The following is a 24,090-nucleotide window of genomic DNA, read 5'->3' on the forward strand; positions in this document are numbered from 1 at the left end:
TAGCGGAATGAAGGGATGTGGGGAAAAAGTGGAGATGGTCCTCTTTCCTCCACTCTCTCAGTCCTGTTGGACTGGAATGTGAACGCAAAAGCAAACATTGCTCCTTTTTGTTGCGGTCAGCCCTTGTGTTTCGCTCCTTTTCTGGGAGACCTTGCAACTCTTGTTGCATTTCGAGCCACACAGTCATTGAGCACCTCACCCTATTAAATCCCAAGTTCCTTTAACCGTTAGGTCGGACGTGAAAGTCTGCAGACACGTTGCTGGAGAAACTCAGCAGGTCAAGCTCAACGTATAGAGCAAAAATAAAGAGATACCTTTATCTGTTAAGTTCCCTCCAGCATTGAGTTTCCGCTCCCTTATCGTTTCGTGTGTAAAGATATGGGGTTGAGTTTTACTAGAAAGCAATAAAATAACAATTGATGACGGTCTAAGCAGTCAATCGGAGGTTGCCCGCATCATTCCATGAGCACCGTTCATATTTCATTTACATTGAGATTATTCTCAGTGATCCACGTTTGATGCGGCTTTCGCCTGAGCTTTGCCGGACAGAACGAGCGAAGATTTCATGTACTAACCTCAGGCACCAGGGCCTGTTTACGCTTCCTATTCCAAAATGCTCAACCTCTCCAGAAACCTCGTCGAGGACTCGAAATTTGAAACTGAGTCCGTCCCGATTTCCAAAATATCCTGAGCCAGAGAGAAATAGGTGACATTGTAATTTTGCAAATGCATGAGTGTGTCACTTGGATTTTTCCCACGACCGAACAGATGCTCTGAGTGAAGGCCTCCTGTGGGGTCTAGAGCCCACCCGAGTCTGATGTGCAACTTTCATTCGACAGCTCCAACCCCCGTCTGCTGGGGTGGGTGGGGGGGGGGGGGGGGCATTCACCGTGCATCGAAATAAGAGGGTCCGTGGAGTTTCTCGTAATTGAAATTCAAGAGAAAAGTTCATTGCCCGGAGAATGCTCGGAATGTGGAAAGCGACACGAGAATGCAGTGCTTTAGAATTGATACATATTTGCAAAGTCTCGTTTAAGTGAAATTATAAATGCTTTAAAAAATTAAACGACTTGCGGTCAAAATTGTTCACGTTTCGAAGCCCCCGTTCTGTGTGGGGGTCATTGCATACTTGTCTTCGGTGAATGTTACAAGAAGACCATTTGTTTCGTTGAATTTGTGCTTATCCATTTCTCGAATGCTGTCGGGCTATCACTGGGCAAACGGCTTTGGAATCGAACAAGAAAAGCTACGTGACACAGGAGTATGTGCTTGGTACCTGGGCTTCTCAAAAACGGGCTTTTACCCATTTCCAGTCACTTTTATTGACATCAAGCGAGTTATTTCCTGCCAGTGTGGGGGAACTTATCCCACACTCACGTTCAGAATGGTAGCAAAATATGCACCCATACATTTAGTAAAACACGGAGGTCGGCAAACACCGTGGTTGAAGTCAAAGCACAAAATGCTGGAGAAACTCGGCAGATCAAGTAAATATTCTTCCATGCCTTGATAAAGGGCTCAAGCCCGAATCGTTGGTTAGGTATCTTTATATTTGTTATATCAAGGACACTGTTTGACCTGCTGAGTTTCTTCAGCGTTGTACTTTTACCGATTAAAATAGGTCTTGTCAAGGGCATTGAGATACACAGAACGTAACTTTCAATTGGATACAGATCTAATGCAATTTGGAAGTTAAACATTTGAGGCTCCCAGTTTGATACAGACTTCACTGCTCCAAAGGTGTCTAAATAACCATTCTCTTCATCTTCCTTTGACCAAGTCCTGGATAACAAGGAGCTCGTTTAAGCCATAAAGACTGACCGGGTCATTTCAATGACCAGCGGCTATCGCCTGTCGGAGTTCCACAGCGGTCAATATCACCATCAAGAGTGTTCTTCGCTGGAAATGGACAGACAGATCTGTCTGTCTCAAAGCAAAATAAACCAGGACACGCTACGCTCGGTCCAGTGGAACCCGCAGCTAACAAACGGTGTTCTGTTGTGGCCCTGACTCAATGTATCGTTTGCAGGTGATGCCAGAAAGAGATAAGAAGCCGCCAATCGTCCTACTTTGTCTAGACTTACATTAAACAAGTGAAACTGAGCAGGCAAGTCACAGTACACCTCGCTCGCTCTCTCTCTCTCTCTGTCTGTCCCTCCCTCCACTCTCTCTCTCTCTCTCCCCCCCCCCCCCCCCCCTCTTACATACACACACAATCCTGCATTGTTGGAGAGGAAGTGGGAGACATTGAGTCGCTAAGAACAGAAAACATGGGGGCAGGGCATGCCACTCGGCCCCTCGACTCGACGCTGCCATTTATTGACCCTCCATTTATTTGCATTTTCCACCTTGCTTGGTTGGCTTGTTAACTACCAGTCGTCATTGACGATCTTGGATGTGCTGAATGGGAGAAATTTCACTCTGAAGAAATGCCTCCTCCTTTTGGATCGAAAATGCTCCGTGTTATTTTCCCCCTCCCAGTTCCCTGTGAGGCCGGTTCGATCGCGACCTCCGCTGGGGAGTTTGAACCTTCTCCCTCTACTCGTTCGGGTTTCGAAGTGTAATTGGCCGGTGTTAAGAGGCCCTTGGCGTGTCGGGCGGGGTATTTGTGGAGAAAGTTTTGTTTTAATGGATATTTGATGATCAGAGCAAACTCAGCGCCTCTCTCTGACCCTCAAAGATGAGAACGCCCTGCACCCCTACAGCTTCCCCTCAAGGTGTGCGATAGTGGAAACTCTAACATTATTCCAACGGGGTAGAACACCACTGACAAGGCTGTCTGAGTTTGAGAATACTCTCACGTGAATCCGTTTCACTTGACATTAATACGGTTGTCCCAAACAACAATGGGATGGTTTGAGATAATGTGAATGTTTAAAATACTAAGTTGAAGGTAATAACGGAGTCTTCATCGTTCAGCTACATTACACACAAAGAGGCGTCATCGAATACGTTAGTGAATTGGATTTTAGGACCCAAATATCATTCATTCAGGACATTCCCAACGTCCAAAGGGTCCCCGTTTCAATTAAATTTCAAGCACGAGTTATCAGTTAAACGTCGCTAAAGAAAAACTTTGGGTTTTGGGTGGGTGTCGTTGAAACTTTCCCTTTACTGTCTGACTGATGGTCAAGTGAATAAAACGTGTTCACTTGTCAAAATGTAATTCAGGGAAACTCATTGCGGAATCAAATGTATTTTCTAAAGGCTTCTTCAAACGAAGCGCTGCCTCTCTGGAGAGTCCCGGCAGAAGTGGTCTGAGGGCCACCGGCGCCTAATTGAGTCGGAGGCTACTTTCACAAACCTCTTCCTTCACTTCCAGGAGAGTGTAAACGTGATGTTCAAACTTGCTTTAAAGCCTCCAGTGAAAAGCAGCGTGCTAGGAAACCGTGTGGGTGGGTGGTTGGGTGGGAGTGGGTGTGTGTGTGATTGTGTGTGTGAGTGTGTGTGGGGGTGGTGGTTGAGTGGGTGTGGGAGTGTGTGTGTGTGAATGTGGGTGTGTGTGTGTGAATGTGTGTGTGGGGGGTTGGGTGGGTGTGGGAGTGTGTGTGAATGTGTGTGTGTGTGTGGGGGGGGGTGGTTGGGTGGGTGGGGGGTTGGGTGGGTGTGGGAGTGTGTGTGTGTGAATGTGGGTGTGTGTGGGGGGTGGTTGGTGGGTGTGGGAGTGTGTGTGTGGGTGAGTGTCTGTGTGTGTGGGGGTTGGGTGGGTGTGGGAGTGTGTGTGTGAATGTGGGTGTGTGTGTGGGTGGTTGGGTGGGTGTGGGAGTGTGTGTGTGAATGTGGGTGTGTGTGTGGGGGTGGTTGATGGGTGTGGGAGTGTGTGTGTGGGTGAGTGTCTGTGTGTGTGGGGGTTGGGTGGGTGTGGGAGTGTGTGTGTGAATGTGGGTGTGTGTGTGGGGGTGGTTGATGGGTGTGGGAGTGTGTGTGAGGGGTGGGTGTGTGTGGGTGAGTGTCTGTGTGTGTGGGTGGGTGGGGGGTTGGGTGGGTGTGGGAGTGTGTGTGTGTGAATGTGGGTGTGTGTGGGGGGTGGTTGGTGGGTGTGGGAGTGTGTGTGTGGGGGTTGGGTGGGTGTGGGAGTGTGTGTGTGAATGTGGGTGTGTGTGTGGGTGGTTGGGTGGGTGTGGGAGTGTGTGTGTGAATGTGGGTGTGTGTGTGGGGGGGGTGGTTGGGTGGGTGTGGGAATGTGTGAGAATGTGGGTGTGTGTGTGGGGGGGTTGGGTGGGTGTGGGAGTGTGTGTGTGTGAATGTGTGTGTGTGGGGGTGGTTGGGTGGGTGTGGGAGTGTGTGTGTGTGTGTGAATATGTGTGTGGGGTGGTGGTTGGGTGGGTGTGGGAGTGTGTGTGAATGTGGGTGTGTGTGTGTGAATGTGTGTGTGGGGGGTTGGGTGGGTGTGGGAGTGTGTGTGAATGTGTGTGTGTGTGTGTGGGGGGTGGTTGGGTGGGTGGGGGGTTGGGTGGGTGTGGGAGTGTGTGTGTGTGAATGTGGGTGTGTGTGGGGGGTGGTTGGTGGGTGTGGGAGTGTGTGTGTGGGTGAGTGTCTGTGTGTGTGGGGGTTGGGTGGGTGTGGGAGTGTGTGTGTGAATGTGGGTGTGTGTGTGGGTGGTTGGGTGGGTGTGGGAGTGTGTGTGTGAATGTGGGTGTGTGTGTGGGGGGGGTGGTTGGGTGGGTGTGGGAATGTGTGAGAATGTGGGTGTGTGTGTGGGGGGGGTTGGGTGGGTGTGGGAGTGTGTGTGTGTGAATGTGTGTGTGTGGGGGTGGTTGGGTGGGTGTGGGAGTGTGTGTGTGTGTGAATATGTGTGTGGGGTGGTGGTTGGGTGGGTGTGGGAGTGTGTGTGAATGTGGGTGTGTGTGTGTGAATGTGTGTGTGGGGGGTTGGGTGGGTGTGGGAGTGTGTGTGAATGTGTGTGTGTGTGTGTGGGGGGTGGTTGGGTGGGTGGGGGGTTGGGTGGGTGTGGGAGTGTGTGTGTGTGAATGTGGGTGTGTGTGTGAATGTGTGTGTGTGGGGGGGTTGGGTGGGTGTGGGAGTGTGTGTGTGTGAATGTGTGTGTGTGGGGGTGGTTGGGTGGGTGTGGGAGTGTGTGTGTGTGTGTGAATGTGGGTGTGTGTGTGAATGTGTGTGTGGGGGTGGTTGGATGGGTGTGGGAGTGTGTGTGTGTGAATGTGTGTGTGTGGGGGTGGTTGGGTGGCTGTAGGGTGTGATAGGGGGCCTGCGTGTGGTGTTCTCATTGAGACTGTTAGAACCAGCTATCGGCAATAATACTGCTGATCGATCTTCATAAGGTAAGGTCCACTCGGGCACTAACAGCGGAACAGGTGCTGGCCTCAATGCGCAATCGATTGCTCGGTGGCTCGTTCTTTTGGGGAGGTGTTGAGCCTTCTATTCCAAATGCCACCATTTCGGGTGAAATACCCCAAGAACAGCTTTTTTTTGGGTGTGGGGGATGGGGCACCACCTTTCTGAAAAACGAGCCAACCTGATGATAAAAGCAAATTTGAAAATCAAATATTTCAGTCTTAACCCAAAAAGCCAAAATATTTCGGCTCACTGTCGTTTTTTTAAAGTTATACCCCCGACTTAAGTCTTATGTCACGGCAGAAACAAATAATGCCTTTAGTTCGTATTAACAGCTGCCTGTGTGATGCACACATGATGTTACCACATTAAAAGAGACATTAAGACATCAGTTGCAACTTGTAACGAAGCTGAGGTTAATTTTCATCAGTTATTCCATGGTGGAGGTAAGGAGGGTGGGAGGGGAAGGGGGGGGGGGTGGGGGGAGAAAACGACACTGTATATATTTGAAAAGGAAAATGTATGTATCTTGATCAATGTGGTTTATAGTGTGAAAAATTTTAAAAAAGTTATCCCATGGTCTGAAAGCATCGCTTTTGTTACCCAAGTTGGGAACTAATATTGCAAAAAGGAAGGGTTGTTACAAACTACTTTGGATTTACTTTTGCGCATTTCTTGTTGTTAAAATGAATCTGAAATTGTCCATTTACCAACGAATAGTCTTGTGTTTCCACGTCGAAAGCGAAACCAAGTCCTAAATTACTTTCTTTTCAGGGGAAATGGAACAAGGCGCTCAGTGGAAAACAAGTCTGTTTTCAATGAACGTGAGATCTGTGTGAAGTGGATACCTGATCCCAGTCACTTCTGGAGCAGGAGGGGAATTCCAAATATCCCATTTCCACCAAATGGCAACGCTCTGACCCAACCCAATGTAACCTTCGTTGGCAACGACTTTCTCGCCCCTTCCTCAACACACACAGACAGAGCGAGAGAGAGAGAGATAAATGATATTACACCTATATATAGTAAGTTGGAAAAAACAAAATCAGTGCACATCTGTTCACTCGAGTCTGTCTATAAATACATCGCCTGTGAGTGAACAGATAGGATTGATCAGCCCCACTGGACTGTTCGCCGGTCTGAGTCGTGGCTCCGCGTGTGTGGTACGCGGGTCCTTTAATAACCCTCGTTCATGAATCTTAATCTATTCATTGCCACGTCCTGGTCCAGGCCGGTGAGCGCACATGGTGCTCCTCGCCGGCAGGATCGCATGGACCCGGCCGAGTGGTCACTCATAGACATTCCCAGGTGATTTACAACTCTGCGTCCAATGGAACAGAAATAGTTTGACTGGGAAATCAGAGTTTCATCTCTCAACCTCCTGTTTGTAAATCGTCTGTCATTTCGATTCGTCCCGAAGGAAATATTCTGGTCATAAATTGGACGCTGGAGGATTTTTATCTATATCTCGCCCATTATTAAGTGGTTGGGCTGTCTTTGTCTCATTGTCTGACTTCATTTGTTGAGGAAATGGACCCCCGCTTAAACTCGTCCAGGGCTGAATTGGCACAACTTCTCGTGATGCCTTTAATAGATCGGCCTGAAATGGTTTTAAATATCGCTGGCGGTTATATATTTTTAAATGCTGCTCAGCGGATTTTTTGCTTTCGTCCGCTGGAGGTATTTTATACTCTAATTTTTGGAGCCAAACCAGAGGCCGGTGGAGGCAAAGTCACGAAGAGATGTTGTGCCATTTGTAATCGGGCGGACGTTCTGGGCTCACGCGTTCGCTCCCTTCTGCAGCCCCCCACCCCCCCCCCTCCGGGGGGCAGCTCGGCTTCGCCCTGGATCTGGAGTTGTGCTGTGGTTGAGACATTTGCGTGCATTCCACGACACTGCAGAGTTGACACGTATTTTCTTTATTAAGATCAAATATTTAATCCCAGTGTCAATCGCGGTTCTTACAATAAATAGCAATAACTTACTCGGTCCACGAAGGGGTTGTCCTCCGGTCATATTGGTGCATATATACTTTACAACTTGTGAAGGGGGTGGGAGGCAGAGTTTCCGACGATTACACGATTTTTCCAGTCATGCCGACTTAACCAAAGTGAGGGTAGCGGGAGGAGATTGGGTCGAGGATCTCTCCAGAATCGGTCGAGCGGAAGACGAACTAAACTTCTGGGAGGGGAGAGGAGAGAGGATCGGCCTGGATCCAGTCACGGGAAATGGCCCATCAGGTCTCTGGATGAGATGCAACACTTTCAAGCTGGGGATCAGCTGTTCCAACAATCTGGGCGTTTGTAAGGAAACAACCCTTTTTTTCCCTTCTCGCTCGTCCGGCTGTCAAGAGACCGGCGCCCACCGTATCTCTCTCTCTCTCCCCCCGTTCCCATCGACTAATTTGGCTTCCATGTACAATATTTACAACTCGCGGGGATCAACGAGGAGTGGCAGTTTGAAACAAAAATCCACGTGCGTTTTGTTTTTGGCAGTCATGACGAGTCTCCTTCCAGGAGACCAAACCGGGAGCGAGGAGGGCCGTTCGTTTGCTTGGAGATGCGCTCCGATCATGCGGGGTTGTCGGGAGCATGCGGCGACCTCATCCGAGGCAGGGGTCCTGCGGACTCCACACTTCACGTCTCCACGGGGCTGGGAACCATGCTGTTCGGGGTATCCGGCAACTGCGAGGACAGGGAGGTCACATCAGTTCCAGAGGAGTTCGGTAAGGAGCCCGATTCCGAAAAGGTGACCTGCGGAGAATCCCAAACACACATGGCTTGTAGATTGTAAAACACGCGCCGCTATTTAAAAACCCGCCGCGTTCACAGGGATTAAAACCTCTGTCGACGAACTGATTGCCTTTAGTTTGTCCCCAATGAAAGAATGAACGCGCTTTAAGTCAGATACTAAAACCTGGCGTTGCACCTTGAGCTAACAAACTCATAATCCGAAAAGAAACCCTTCCAAAATAAATCACGGTCAAATCAATTACTTACAGATGGGCAGGAGGCTGTTATAATGAATGACGATGCATAACCTGCTCAAATGACAACGAAGATTTTGCTTCCTGAACATTTTGGGGTGTATTTTATGGATTTTGGATCGCTGATCGCGAAAATCTCCTGAAAGTTTCCTATGAAGTACGCTTTTTAGATATAACCCTTCTTGTGATTTCCTATTGTATTTTAAGTCTACTTCAAGCATGTAAAAAAAAGACATGAAGTGTAACATGTTATTGAAAATTAATTTCCTGCATTCCCACTTGGACTCCTTCCCTTTGCTACCCTGGAAAAGCGTGTCAGGGCAACTGGAATCCATTAACGGGACACTGACAGGAGAGGCATCAGATGCTGAGTACAAACGAAAATCGGCCGCAAAACATTTTTAGGTCGGTTGAACTAACTTCCTTCAGAAAGCAAATCTTTTGAAAAAATTTTCCAGTGTTATTGTTTAAAGCTTTTTCCAATTACTCGCATCCTTCCATGTAAAGTTTAAAGAGACCCTAGAAAGGGAATCATTGCTCATGCCTATTAGGTACTGATGACAAATCTCCTCTAAACTCAAGCAGTGAGATGGCAGCTTTCACCTTCAGATGGAGTTTCTCACATCCAGATTCCCCATTTCCGCACCTGATTCTATTTTCACTTTTGATTTTGTGTCTTTGCTTTGTTCTGTTTTGAGACCTGATACCAAGAGGCGAGAGACACAGAAAGGGCAGATGTTGAAATCTAGAGCAAACAGTGGGGAAGAGGGAGGACGCGGTGGGCCAGACAGCATCAATGGGTGGAAATAGTCAGTCAACGACTGAAGTCGGGACCCCTTATCTCTCAATTAACCTGGACCCAAACAGTTGACTGGCCACGGATGTCTGACCCATTGAGCTCCTCCATCTTTTCACTGAGGGGAGAGTATAGCTCACAAAGCACGGAGCACTGTTCTCTATTAAATGGTCCATCTAAACTCGTCCAACTCTTAATAACTCCTTCCAACACTTTTTACTACTGTTTCCAAGGAGACATGCAATAACCAAACTAGTTCTCACTTCCTACGGGCCGTGAGAATGCTGAATGACCAAAGGAACTACTTCCACTAACCATCTGAGATTCTCGTATGTACAAAATAAAATTTATTCATTTCTTTATTGGTGTAGATTAAAAACATTTTCCTGCATAAATATTGTTTGTCTGTATGTGTGTTATATCTGGTTGTGTGTCTGTGGGTTTTGCACCGAGGACCAGAGATTTGTTGGGTTGACCTTGTACTAGATGACAATAAACTTGACTTGAGACTTGATTTGATAACTGTCTAAAAAATGCCCAACGCCAATAAACATTTGGGCCAGAAGTAAATTGGAATAAATAACTGAGTATGATCTTGAAAGGTCAGACTGAAAAAAAAACCCAGTATTTTTAGTCTCTCAGACTCTGAACAGGATTGTCAAACCAAATAGAGAAAGGGAAACAAAGTAGAAGAAGACTGTTTTAATAAAGGAGACTGATGTACTGTTATTTTTATTTAAATCTCTGATAATAATTAAAATTTGATGGAAGCTCTGTGATTCCAAGCATTCATTTTCAGGGCAAGAGAGGTTTTGCGGAGTATCGTGGCAGAATGGACCACTTCTATTTTCTGGTGTGATCTGTCTACATCCTTCAGACAAGAATACCAGAGTGTTCAATATGCTTCAATAGTGTGTGATGGTCAAAGCTGTTGCTATTCCTTACACCCCACAATATAAAGGGGTTGGACAATTGACAAGGTTGTAGTTTCTATGGTGTATGTATTTCTTTAGTTTTTTTTTCCTGACATAAATTCTGTAAAGGCAAGTTTCCATGACCTGGTCTGTATAATGGATCTTCATTCCTTGGAGAAGGGGTTTAAGCTCAAAACATTGGCACCCTATCTTTGTCTTCTATAGACACGCTAAGGAAAAGACCAGCTAAGTTCCTCCAGTATTTCAGTGGGTTTTTGCGTAATGAATGGGTAAAGATTTTAATAAACTGGATATCTTGTAAAAAAAAACTCCACAAATTTATATTTACTTGACGATGTGCCTATTGCTGGAAAATGTAATTGGGTTTTCATTTAATGCGGAGCTTGTTGTTGCTGCAAAATATGACCCTGCAGAGACTGGCATATGTCAGATGAGTTGTTAAACTGAGGCCCTCTCCATCAACATTTGACATGCAGCACAGGATTTCTCCAATCACAGAGGCAACCAAAAAGCAGTCCAGCTTTTCTTAAATGATTCAGAAATATATTGTACAGGGAAATAATATCAGATATAAATATTTATTGTACATATGATGTCTTTATACAGTATATATGTAGAACCTGGACATATATATGTTGTTAATGCACAAATATATGATCAATACAGAATCTACTGCAATTTATGATCCACCTAAATATGTTCTGAGCATAAATATTATATATGGCTGATTGGTTGCCATGGATATCCAGCTGTGAAATGTTGCTCAAACCATTTCATGTACCTCATTCCTGTTAATGACTAAATAAGGGAGTCTAACACATGCCACAACTGAAGGCTAATTATGTTGGGGGATGTTTAATTCAATTGCTTTGCCTTTGGTACTGACTTGTACTTAAGGAGCTATTAAACTCACTGATCATCCTGGTGGGTTATCCCAAACCACAGTCTTGGTGGCTTATCCCAAACTACCTTGCCTTGTTTCCCACATTGCATCACCAGAAGATATAGGTGCAGAATAGGGTCCATTGGCTCATCGAATCTGCTCTGCCAACCTAATCATGAGCCGATCTATCCTTCCACTCAGCCTCACTCCCCAGCTTTCTCCCCATAACCCTTTATGCCCTGACTAATCAAATACCGGTCAATCTCTGCCTTAAATGCACCCAACGACCTCACTTCCACAGACTCAGGACCTTCTGACAAATGAGATTTTTTCATATCTCCCTTTTAAATTGACCTTCTTTTATCCTGAAGTTGTGCCCCCTTGTCCTAGACTCCCTTACCATGGCAATCAGATCCCTTTAAATGGGAGATGTGGACATCTAAGTGGCCTTTTGACTCAGGGCACTATTCCCGATTGTGTATCCTTGGGGATGAAGCTGCTTTTTATCCCATGCAAGGCAGCAACATTTCCTTAGCTTTATCAATACTAATGTCCTTGCTTCTGAGAGGACTATTGAGTTCGAAGATTTTCCTTCCAAGAAGATGCCAAGAATGAGCAACAACATGCCAGAATCTTACAGATCAGCATCCAAGTCGTAAAGGTAGTCCGTTACTCTTCCTTTATCTGTGTATCAGCAAGGCTGCTTTTCAATGTGGCCATCCTGTTTTATGATGTTTGTCCCTCATAATGGCCCCCAGGTTCACAGCACCGGTTGAGTCTGATATTTTGGGGAAGAAATATAACTCTAGCTTCTTTCCTACATAGTGAAATAGAGCATGGAAAAGATAATCCATGAAATACTGTAGTCGGTCTTTACCTAGTACAGGCCTTTCTTCCTTCTGGCTATCCGTCCCATAGGACGATGATGGTTCCTTTATGGGGTTTGATATGAGGATACCCCACTCCTGTGAAAGGAACAGTGTGTGCGTGAATGGATTTAGGTGAGTAGGGGTTGCACAGGTCCAGACCCACCCTCTCGACATCCCCTCCCAGATCCAGGTGAGGTCCAAGACAACAATTAGTGGCCAGACCAAGCTTCAATGCAAGGGATGCCCTTTCCGTGTTTCATGGCACTTGCTTGCTAGATGGCCGTTGACCACATGAGAGGGGTCACACACCCTTTGACAGGTTTTTCATCCTGCAGGGTGTCTAGCCCACCCTCCGCACCAAGCCTGGTGGAGGGGGGGCCTGTTTTGTCACCAATCACCCTACCATGCGACAGGTGGTACTAGGTTACATGGTTCCAGTAGCACTCAGACGAGTGAGCTGACAAGAATGATGACACGAGCGCAGTTAACACAGCTGGGACTTTTCTCTTTGGAGCGAAGAAGAGACTTAATAGTGGTTTACAAGATTCTGAGAGGCATTGATAAGGTGGACAGCCAGCACCTTTTTCCCAGGGTAGGGATAGCACACACCAGGGGCGTATGTGCAAAGGGAAGGGAGGAAGGATTAGGGGAGACATCAGGGGTAAGGTTTTTTTAAAAAAACAGATAGTTGTGGGTGCCTGGAATGCCTTGCTGGTGTGGTGGTGGAAGCTGGAACATTAGGAGCATTTAAGAGTCAGGGATGAAAGAAAAATAGAGGGTTATGAGGTAGGAGGTTTTTAGTACTTCTTTTTGGTAGGAATATATAGGTTGGCACAACATCAAGGACCAAAGAGCCTGTACTGTCCTATGTTCTAATTCTGTGGCCCAATTTGCTGCTTTTTTTCTGAACTTTGCAATACTGATGCTGTCTGATATATTCCAAATATATTTTGAAAGACTCTCCATAGATAGATGTGTATGTATGTTAAAAATAATAACAAATATAGATGTGTGTGTGTGTGTGTGTGTTTCTATGTGTAATTCAGACATTTTACAGAACATAAGAAGAACATAGATATAAGACTTCTCTCCATATGGTGCACAAAATACATCATTTGAAATTGTGCATGCATAGATTTTTTTGTGCTAAAAGGCTACACATATTCCCTATAAATTGTTATGCACCACCAGGTTCAGGAACAGCTGTTCCCCCTCCACCATCAGACTCCTCAACCACAAACTCAATCAGGAACTCGTATAAAGACTCTCACTTTTGCATTTTATTGTTTTTTCAAAAATCCTCTCTGTATTTGCACAGTCAGTTTGTCTTATTTGTTGACATGTGTACGACGTGTGCAGCTCTTTTTGGCTCCACTAGTAAGTGGTAAAAAAAAGCCGCGCCCACAGGAAAACAAATCTCAGGTTTGTATGTGATGTCATTGTATGTACTCAGACAATAAATCTGAAATCTGATTGGTTGGCACTAAATATTAGTGAAACACGGCAGATGCTGTGTGGTAAAAACACACCAAAATGCTGGAGGATCTCAGCTGGTCTTTCTGCAAAGGAAAAGATATATTGCCGATGTTTCGGGCCTGAACCCTTCTTCAAGGCATAAGCAGGGACAGGGATATTAGCAGAGATGTTAACTCATCACAGGGAAGACAGCAGTGATGCACCTAACACAGATTTTAGATTTATTGTCTCTGAATTCCTCCAGTGTTTTATCTTTTGCTCATTGCATTGGAGTCCCATTCAATTTAATGATGGACATTTGATATTCTTGTCTTATATTATCTAATGCCCAGGAACACATGGTGTTAAACAGGGCTGAGTTTTGAGCTCACAGTTACCAGTCACTGGGTCAAGGGCATGGTTTATCTGCCCTGCTGATGCAATGGCCCTTCTCACTGAATGATTCCAGGATATGCTGAGATCTATTATTAGCCCTATATTAAGTATATAAAGGTCCATGACAAGTTTAGGGGGGGGGGGGAACACCAATAATGAAGATCACGGCTGTATACCTTGTGTCCGACAGCAAAGCAAACGACGGGGGACCAGGCATGCTACACCAAGCACTAGATTTATATCCATTCTCAACGTTCCTTCAGCTATGCCCCCCCCCCCCCCGAGACTCTTATGGGCTCCCTACTCTGTGAAGCCGTCAAGTCCGTAATTCTCTCCTACCCACTACATTAAAAAAAAGAATATTTATGTTACACAAGGTGAAAAGAAAACAAGGGTTTTACTTAAATGTGCTGCGGCCCCAGGGGAGGGTTGGTGGGGTGGGGAGGTAGCATAGGGATGCTGTTGAGAATGGTTGTGCTACAAGATGGTTTACCTACATGAGAGGACTGAGAGGACAGAGTTACATCCCAATAAAGCCTCCAGCAAAACAATAATAACAGTAAATTAAACTATGCTACGAAGATGTCTATTAAAATTCTCAACTGGCTCCTGAGTATAACAGAACAGGACATCGCATGTGACAGCAGAGAAATATTGTGCCTCCCATTTTAAGGCTCTAAAATCACCCAGTTCCATTTCATGTTGGTTGTGCACTGTACATGGCCCAAGAAATTTGACCCAGGAAAGAGGTATCGGTGCTACAAGGCCACCAGGTTGAGCAACAGCTGCTACCCCTCTACCATCTGACTCCCCAACAATAAACTCAATCAGGGACTCATTTAAGGACTCGTACGTGCACTTTATTGATTTAAAAAAGTTCTCTCTGTTGTTTACATTCGCTATTTAGTTGTTTACATGTGTACGTTGGGTACAGTTTTTTTTTGCTCTACTAATAAGTAATAATTCTGCCTGGCCCACAGGAAAAAAAAGAACCTGTATGTACTCTGACAATGAATCTGAACTCTGTTAATCTGTGCATGACCCAAGAAACTACCAGGACAGAAAGCATGTTGACCTGTCTTTTATTTAGCTGTCATGGAAGCTCACAGCCCAGAACTTATAACAAACCTACACAATGCAATGCAGAATTATACTGCAGGCAAAATCTTACAGAACTATAGACTGCAGGGATTTTCTATTGCATCTGTCCAAAGCACATTGTTTTCCAGGAACCCTAGTTATGGTCAGAGATTTGCATTAACGATCACTCCACCCCTCTCTTCCTCGTTCCCCTTACTCACCAGTTGCTGAAAAGCAGGTTGATCCGGGTCAGTCTGCAGTGCAAACTCACTGAGTGCTTTCCAGGGTGGTTGATAGGACTGCACCTCCACGGTGTTCCCCTGGATGGAGCCGTCATGTCGGATGGGGCTGGCTGCTACCATCGGCGTCCCAGTCAAGCCCTGTAGGCTCTGTGGGAGGACAAGGGCAAGTGTGACCTCTCAATCACTCTCCCAATGCCAAGAGTAAACAGGAAGTAGAGAGAGAGAGAGAGAGAGAGACCAAACCAAGATCTGAAACCCAGGAAAACAACCCCCCTCTCCCCCAGACTCAAAACCTCTCCAGTCCACCTCCCTCTTGAGTGAAGTATTTTCTTTACATTGTGAGAATAAGCTGTATCAAGGAAAGGAAGTAACTGTGCAGACATGGTGGTTGAAGTAAACACACGAGGCTGGAGACACTCAGCAGGTCAAACAGTGTCCTTGATATAGCAAAGGTACATGCACATAAGGATCTTTCCTTGAAACGTTGGTTATGTATCTTTATCTTTGCTTTACCAAGGACACTTCGACCTGCTGAGTGTCTCCAATATGTATTTCTACTATTTGTAAACAGTCGTATAAATAATGTTTTGCAATACTCATTCTTTTTAATTGTAAAAAAATAAAATAGAAACATTTAACAGTGTAATCTGATCAACCTATCGGGGTTTTGATGAATCCTTAGATATTTGGCTCTGGATGATTGGAGGTCGTTGGCGGTGTAGAGACCGATCTGTTAAACACAGTGGAAGCCACAGGCGTGGATCTTAGAATTCGTGAAAGGAGAAAATCCATTTCACGAGAAGCGCCCAGACTGTCAGGGAAGCGAAGCCAATATAAATTGTTACATAATCCGGCGTGTTTAAGGGTGAATAACAAACGCAGCCCTTCCCCCCTCTGTGTGGCGCCGGTCTAAATAAACTGTTTATTTCCAATAAAACCACCTCTCCTGCACTCAGCGCATGCCGCTCCCTTTAATGGATTATAGACAAGGAAGGAAGGAAGAGAGAGAGAGAGAGAGAGAGAGAGACAGGCAGACAGAAAGGAGGAGTCTGAGACAGAGAGGGGGGGTGGGTCAGAGAATGAGACAGACAGAAAGGGGATGACAGAGAGAGACAGACAGGCAAACAGAGAGAGGGGGGTCAGAGAATGAGACAGGCAGCAAGGGGATAAAAGAGACAGAGAGACAGACAGGCAAACAGAGAGAGAGAGGGTCAGAGAATGAGACAGATAGAAAGAGGATAAAAGAGACAGAGAGAGACAGACAGGCAAACAGAGAGAGAGAGAGATAGGCAGACAGAAAGGAGGAGTCTGAGACAGAGAGAGGGGGTCAGAGAATGAGACAGGCAGCAAGGGTATAAAAGAGACAGAGAGACAGACAGGGAAGCAGAGAGAGAGGGGGTCAGAGAATGAGACAGGCAGCAAGGGGATAAAAGAGACAGAGAGACAGACAGGCAAACAGAGAGAGAGAGGGTCAGAGAATGAGACAGATAGAAAGAGGATAAAAAAGACAGAGAGAGACAGAGGCAAACAGAGAGAGAGAGGGTCAGAGAATGAGACAGATAGAAAGAGGATAAAAAAGACAGAGAGAGACAGAGGCAAACAGAGAGAGAGAGAGGGTCAGAGAATGAGACAGATAGAAAGAGGATAAAAGAGACAGAGAGACAGACAGGCAAACAGAGAGAGAGAGGGGGGGGTCAGAGAATGAGATAGATAGAAAGAGGATAAAAGAGACAGAGAGACAGACAGGCAAACAGAGAGAGAGAGAGGGTCAGAGGATGAGACAGATAGAAAGAGGATGAAAGAGACAGAGAGAGAGAGAGAGGGAGGGGAGGGGGAGGGAGAGGGAGACCACTTTACTCCCTCGCACCATTGAAAACCCAGTCACAAATTTATTGGCGAAGCTTTGAGCCGCCGAGACGTTTCCTGTTCAGGGCATTCGGGTAAAGGGGGCTCCCGCAAGAATCCTTCAGTAAATGACTCTCCCCCACCCCCCGATGTAACACTGCTCATTTAAATCGCGCCGCGGCAACAAACAAATATTTCCAGCAAAATCCAAACGAATGGTCTCAGCCGTTTTAACCAGAAAGACATCCTTGCTCATGGATTTTCACTCGGGAGAGAACAAGGCTCTCCTAAAGATTGCTTGAATTTTAATCCAACCGTTGCAAGGGACTCAACAGTAAAGAAATGTGTGATATAAAGTTAAATCTCTTTCTCCTTCTTTTATAACATTCCTCCACCCCCCTCCTTTAAATCACTCTTGATTTTTGGGTGACATCTGTGTCTCCAACGAGTCCACGCCACTGACTTTCTCCTTGGTCCGAATGTGTCTCCAACCAGATTAAAAAAAAACAATCTTTTAAATAAAAAGCGACCTTCCGTTGCGGTTGTGGGTGAGGTTGATTTCTAACAGGAACTCGCTTCCTTTTTTAGATTAAGAGATATAAAACATTTTGTTTCAATATCCAGTTAACCCAACATTCACTCTCCGGTCATTTTAGATGGGTTAAAGCTTTCCTTGGAATATGTACATTGATTTAAAACTCTTCAAGTTCCCTAAGAACTTTACACGACAGACTCAACGGTGGCGATGAGTTCAATTTAAACGCATGCTTTCCAATCCAGACCTTCCTGCTACTCGTTTTCCAGGAGTGCAAACCAAGCAAATGCAAGCCCCCAAAATCAATTTTAAAACACAGACAATGCTGGAGAAACTCCGTGCCCTTTCTATAACAAGAGTAAAGCTACACAATCAACGTGTCGTGAGCAAAATGTGGGCAGGCGCCCGAACAAAAACCTTGATCTTTCTCTCTGCTGTGTCAAGTTTGCCCGACAGACTTCCGTGTTTGACTTGAGCCCAAAATAAGGATATTTCTTTCCCAACGACATCCATAATCGTTCAATAACTTTAATGTATCTAAGAGTTGAAACACAAATCTTTCGCTCACTTTTCGCGCCCGTTACTCACAGTTTTGTCCCCATGTTGAATTTGTTTCATGAGAATCGTTTTCTTTTTATCCTTGCAGCGTTTGTTCTGAAACCAGACCCTAATGACCCTGGGGCTCAGACCAGTCATTTCAACCAGCTGCTCCTTCATCAGTGCGTCCGGCCTGGGGTTCGCCGCGTAGCAGGTTCGTAACGTGTGGAGTTGTTTCTCATTCAGCACCGTCCGTACCCGGGTTGTCTTCTCCTGCTGCTTGTGAATATGAGACCTCAGCGGGGGCTGTCGAACCGAGAGGGGTTCAGCTGCAAAGCAACAGCCACACACTCTGCGTCAAAGTTTTGCATGTCCGAAAATTTGCCCCTCGCAGTTCTATTGAAAAATCGAGTAACATTCCCCGACCCAGATCTTGAAATGGACTTCCCACGAGCACGCATCCCCCCCCCCCCCCACCCCAACCCTTCATTTTGTGTGCACATTTTACAGTTCATCAGAATATGTCGAGGGCACACAATAGCTTGACCGAAGTCCCATGCATTTGAAATGACCCTTAAGCTACCTATATTAAACATTGATGGTAAACGACTTTGAAAAAATCGGTATTTACAAATCATCAATTTAAAAGCGTCTTCAACGAATTCTAATCCTAGACAATTCGGGATAATCAAATATTTTTGGGGGGGATCACAGTTGAACTCAAGCGTTTGTAAATCCCCTTGCTCCGAGCCCCTTTAAAGGCTGGGATAAATCTGGCACAATATTGGTAAAACGGTGTGCGAATTTAGTCCATTTCCCGCCGCCGTTTAACTTTTCGTTTGGATTGACCTGGTTACAACAATTAACCAAAGTAAGCCTTTTTAAAAAAAAATCAGACGCATTTTATGTCTGGTTATTTCTGTACTATATATTCACACACACATATGTACTATAGATTCTTTGGCTTGGCTTCGCGGACGAATTTATGGAGGGGTATATGTATGTGTGCTCTATACACACACACATATATACTGTATATCCACACACACACACACATATGTACTATATATATGTGCTCTATATACACACACATATATATACTGTATATCCACATACACACACATATTTATGTGTGCTCTATACACACATATATATACTGTATATCCACACACACACACATATATATACTGTATATCCACACATAAACACACATATGTACTATATATATATATATGTGCTCTATATACACACACATATATATACTGTATATGTACTATATATGTGTGCTCTATATACAGACACACACACTGTATAGGCACACATATACACACACACAAATATAGGTTCTGTACATCTAATAATTCCCTTTTTACAGTCTAATTTTCTAGGGGGTTTTCTGCTCCATTTATTCCTTCGAATGCGTTTGTTTTCACCGTCACAAATATTAAAATGGAAGATTATGACCTGTTCCAATTGCTTCGACTTCTGCTGGAGCTCAAATCTCTGATTATTTCCAATCCCGAGGAGCAGCGATTGCCCGAACCCCTTGTGGCTGCGCGGTTTTTCCAGCACTTTCTCGCTCCTCCATCACCCTCTTTTGCTAATTGAAAAATGTGCTCATGAGATTTATGCTGGAGGTCATGCAATCTGTCTGTGGGTGATTTTTTTTTTCCTTTACCTGCCATCTGGAGGGACCTGCTGGTCGGCTCTGGGCTGAGGGGGTCTCCCCCAGCCGAGGCTCTCTCCACCACGTCGTGATCGGCCCGGCAGAACAATTCGTCGTCCCTGAGGGCGAACTCATCGCCGGGGATAAGCTGGCGGCTGCACGCCACGCAGCGGAAACACTCGATGTGATAGACCCGACTGCGGGCTCTCATAACTAAATCATTCTTACTGAAAGTCAGGTTACACTTGGCGCACTTGGTCCCAAATAACCTACAAGGGAGGAAAGAAAGCACCGCATTTTAGCTGCGAAAGACCACATTGGAGGGTTTTTTAAACAGATTGGAAATCAATCACTTGACTGGTAGATGCTAATAAACATTTGTAAAGGAACCTCAGCCAGAAAGGATTTGGCAAAAAGCTAAAAGCGTTGACCCAAATTCAGCGGTTGAATTGGGCTGGTTGGTTGGCGTGGCCGCAGATTCTGAACGGAGCTCCCACTCCATTCCAACTGTTGCCATGTCATCCTGAGTTGATTCCCCCTTCCCCACCTTTTCCTTTGAAGAGAAGTCGTCTTTTCCTCACCGAATGTAGTCCCTTTTGCAGTAAGTCTTGCCGTCCTTCACGAAGCAAGTGCAACTCTCATCCAGGTACTCGCTGCATTCTGCGCACTTGAGGCATGCGGCGTGCCACTCGAGATCCGGGGAGACGCGGAGGATGTACTGGTCGTGGATCTGACTTCCACAGCCGACGCACAGGGCTATTCCATGTTTCCCTGACAGCACAGAACATCGACTGAGCATGAACTTGGCCACATATTTGCACCTTTACCTCATTCTGCAGTTGCATCTGAACAATCAGGACGCATTTCTGAACATACACACAGTTATGTCAACTTTAGCTTAAAAATAGCGCCAGTGGCTGGTCGAATAGTGTGATATTTGTATATGTCGGAAAAATTAGTCTGCATATTATGGGGGAAAGAATTTTTGCATTTTTGCAAGCAAGTTACTTACTTTTGCAACGATCCCCCATAGCACCGAGGAAAGGTGTGTTAAAAATAATGTCCACCATACAGAACAGGATTAAGAGACCGATTCCAACAACCATAAGTGTTAAAACTGCGGTGAAAGATCGGCGGCAAACTGTGGAGATGCCTGATAACAAGTCTTTGGGGTTAACTGCACATTGTGTTTTCTCCCCCTCCCCTCCCCCCTTCTCCCCACGCCCCCTTCTCACTCCACGGCGTCACGACGCAAGGAGCCACCGCAGGGCTTGAGAGCCCAGATATTGACATCACAAAGGGAAGTGGGGAGGGGGTGAAATACACCGAGCGGTGCCCAGCAATTGGCTGGAAATGTTCATGTGTCGGAAAGAGTCGCGCCCCCCCCCCCCTGCAAAATTGACCGATTGTAACCGTTTTGCAACCAGTTGGATCCTGCCTGCCCTGAGAGTTTTGTAGCCAGCATTTCACTAAAATATCGTGCAGGTATTCCGATGCTTGCAAGCAGAAGATATATCTGGCATTTTCAATGCTGTATTTATTAAACGGTTATGTTGAAAGCACCAGGGGGAAAAAAAAACGTATTTAAAAATACAAATGACATTGTAATATAGGGCCGCAAAATTTGTTTACAACAGTTTGAAGGGTTTGAGGAGATATCGAATCTCAGTGTTATTGTTAACCCGAAGAAAAAGAAATAACACGTGAGTCACTTAAATGCTCAAACCCCTGGGATTGTTGAATTTAAACTGAGGACTGTGTTTAAATCTCGTTTGCCGTTCACTCAGGGGCGTAGTATGAAGAGAGTTGTATTGCAATAATCGAGCACGACACTGTTTGAGAAAGGGAGGGGGTGGAATGCGTTCAATTGTGGACAACTGTAGACCCATATATAAATTCGTCAACCTGGAACACACACACAAAACCAGAAGCAAAGATCTAAGGTTTAAAGATTTAAGGTAGTTCAGAAAAACAACGTGGCAACACCAGGGAAAGAAAGAATAGGGATGTATTATAATCGGCGCCTTGAAGAGCATTGGACTCGGGACATAGGGGATTGGAGGAGGAGATTTTGGGGGAGAAATTCAGACCGATGACTTACGGAGGAGCGAGTGGAGTTGTTCAAGTGAACCGGTACCGACATGGCCTGTTTCCGTGCTGTAAACGGTTATATGGACTCCACGAGGCTGGATGAGCCCATGTCTCCTGTTTTATATACCATTCTAAAATACAATCGTTTATTTTTCGATTAACACAATGCTTTGTGGATTAAAGATGTGGTGGACAAGGAGAGTATTATTTGCGGCTGCGTTTCAGCTCGTTAGAGCCTAACAAAATAGGGGTCTGAGTGAAAATAAAGCAGTCACGGCCAGCAATTTTGTGGGGTGAAACGGCGTCGTTTCTTTCACCCCTGCCTGTAATTTCGTGTGAATTATTGCAGTGATCCAAGTTTGAGCATGAAGTGGAGAAATTATCCTTCAAAAAGAACCGGGAACGAGGGAAGACTGAGCATTGAATCAAGTCAGAAAAATCGTTGGTTGTCTCCCGGAAAAAAAACGTGTAAGTTGGTGCATTTTATGGATTTCTCGCCCTCTCATTATTTTAAATGTAGGTGCTGCACAGAACAAAACATTCAAATTAATTTAAAGCAAGGCTGCAACCTTGAGGAAGGGCTCAAGCCCCTTGGTTAAGTATCCTTTATCTTTGCTGTATAAAGGACCCTGTTTTACTTCGACATTTCGTGTTTTACTCCGACAAACTCGCTAGTATTATGTCCAAGAAATCAGGAAATTTGTTCGACATAATTCGTTCGACATAAGTTGTTGGAAAGACGTTTTGGCGAGAAGATTTATCACATTAAAAGAAGACCTTTTTTTTTAGCTGTTACATTTTTACGGTCAGTCTTTCCATGCAAAAAAAACCCACACAATGCTGGAGAAACTCAGCAGGTCAAATAGTATAAAGGGAAAGATACAAAACCAACGCTTCAATGCGCCTTGAGGAAGGGCTCAAGCCCGAAACGTTGGTCCTGTATCTTTTTGCTACATAAAGGACACTGTCTGACCTGCTGAGTTTCTCCACCATTCTGTGTTTTTCCTTCCACCGCGGAGCCTGAAGAGTTTCATGTTTTACTTCCTTCCTTGAGACTTTACTAAGTCAAAATAAGAGACAAATGCTTGGATGTTTCTCTGACCGCGGAGTTCTATTAAATCTGTTCCTCTTGCGATACATATAAAATATTAATGCTTCTGAAATGGCAAAAAGGTTTGGGCGGTGATCTGAAATGAAGGTACTTCCAATTTGAATTCGCCTGCCAAAAAAAAAGAGGGTTTGAATTTTTAATGCAAAGACTCATTTTAATGCGTCCACTTTCGTGGGCAGATTGATTATTGTTCACAGGTCAGAGATAAGCAAGAGTAAATCAAGTTTCCAATAGTTGTTTGGTGATAGATAGAATATGATAACTGTTCACACGTGCTCTACCTGGTGAAAAGGACCAATGTAATCTACACCATTGAAAAATGCAACACTCATAGGTTTTATAGAAGAGCTGCAGCGACTCAGTCATTTAGACTATGCCAAAGAGGCCGTGCTAGGGCGCCGCCTGGTGGAATAAAGAGAACAAACATTTCTATTGCCCACAAACTATTTTAATGCGTTTGCGGTTTCCTTTAAGTTCTCGCTGTTCAGACATTTGTGTAATTTATAGACAGATCCAACGTGTTGCAGGTTGGACTTGCCCGTCACCATTTATTTTCTGTTTAGTTTCAAGTCATTTGGCCCAGTGGCTAGACTTTCCTGACAATCAGAGCGTGGGAATTTGCCCCGTTGCTGGTAAGATCCATGGATCATTCGCCCTCTGCAATGGAGGGGCGGCCGTTGTCGGGGTAATAGAGAGAGTGCAGAGGAGATATCCCAGGTTGCAGCCTGGATTGGAAAGAGTCTTAGGAGGCAAGGTGAGCAGAGTTGGGACTCTGGAGTGGAGAAGGATGAGAGGGGACTTGATAGAAGTCTACAAGATTCGGAGGGGCATAGACAGGGCGGGAGTAGCAGACACCAGAGGACATCTGTACAAAGTGAAGGGTGGAAAGTTTAGGGGAGACATCAGGGTAAGTTTTCTTTAACACAGAGTTGTGGGTACCTGGAATGCCTTGCCAGGGGGTGGTGATGGAAGCTGGAACATTAGGGGCATTTAAGGGACTCTTAGACAGGCCCACGGATGAAAGGAAAATAGAGAGTTCCGAAGAAGGAATGTTCTTTTTGGTAAGAATAGATGGGTCGGCACAACATCGAGAGCCGGAACGAGTGAAGACTTAGCATTGAATCAAGTCAGAAAAATCGTTGGTTGTCTCCCGGAAAAACGTGCAAGCTGGTGCATTTTATGGATTTCTAGGCCTCTCGTTATTTTAAATGTGGGCGTTGCACTGAACAAAACAATCAAATTAATTTAAAGCAAGGCTACAAACTTGCTGATACCTTGAGGAAGTTCCTGGGAAGAGTTCATGGTAGAACAACTACATTTTTTTAATGACCCTGGGTTGACCGAGCCCCGGGTTTGGCTCGAAGCAAAGAG

General features: G+C 45.3%; 1 protein-coding gene across 1 annotated transcript; it reads right to left on the minus strand.

Moving 5' to 3' along the window:
* Window positions 1-7,238: 7,238 nt before the first annotated feature.
* LOC138745474 (insulin gene enhancer protein ISL-1-like) lies at window positions 7,239-20,689 on the minus strand. The gene is made up of 6 exons (XM_069902546.1): window positions 20,530-20,689; window positions 20,099-20,288; window positions 19,530-19,786; window positions 17,903-18,180; window positions 14,914-15,081; window positions 7,239-8,045 (listed from the first exon to the last, which is right to left on the minus strand). The coding sequence occupies exons 1-6, from the start codon at window positions 20,621-20,623 to the stop codon at window positions 7,929-7,931; spliced, it is 1,104 nt and encodes a 367-aa protein (XP_069758647.1). The 5' UTR covers window positions 20,624-20,689; the 3' UTR covers window positions 7,239-7,928.
* Window positions 20,690-24,090: the final 3,401 nt, after the last annotated feature.

This window comes from Narcine bancroftii, chromosome 11, assembly GCF_036971445.1.
Source record: "Narcine bancroftii isolate sNarBan1 chromosome 11, sNarBan1.hap1, whole genome shotgun sequence".
NCBI lineage: Eukaryota > Metazoa > Chordata > Chondrichthyes > Torpediniformes > Narcinidae > Narcine > Narcine bancroftii.

Bases quoted from the DNA above. Each gene is read 5' to 3' on its own strand.
- LOC138745474 (XM_069902546.1), bottom strand. From the start codon at position 20,623: ATGGTTGTTGGAATCGGTCTCTTAATCCTGTTCTGTATGGTGGACATT. The intron at 19,787-20,098 runs GTGAGGAAAAGA...CCTCCCTTGTAG, and splicing joins TGCAAAAGGGACTACATTCG to GTTATTTGGGACCAAGTGCG. The intron at 18,181-19,529 runs GTAAAGGAAAAA...GTTGCTTTGCAG, and splicing joins CAGGTCCCTCCAGATGGCAG to CTGAACCCCTCTCGGTTCGA.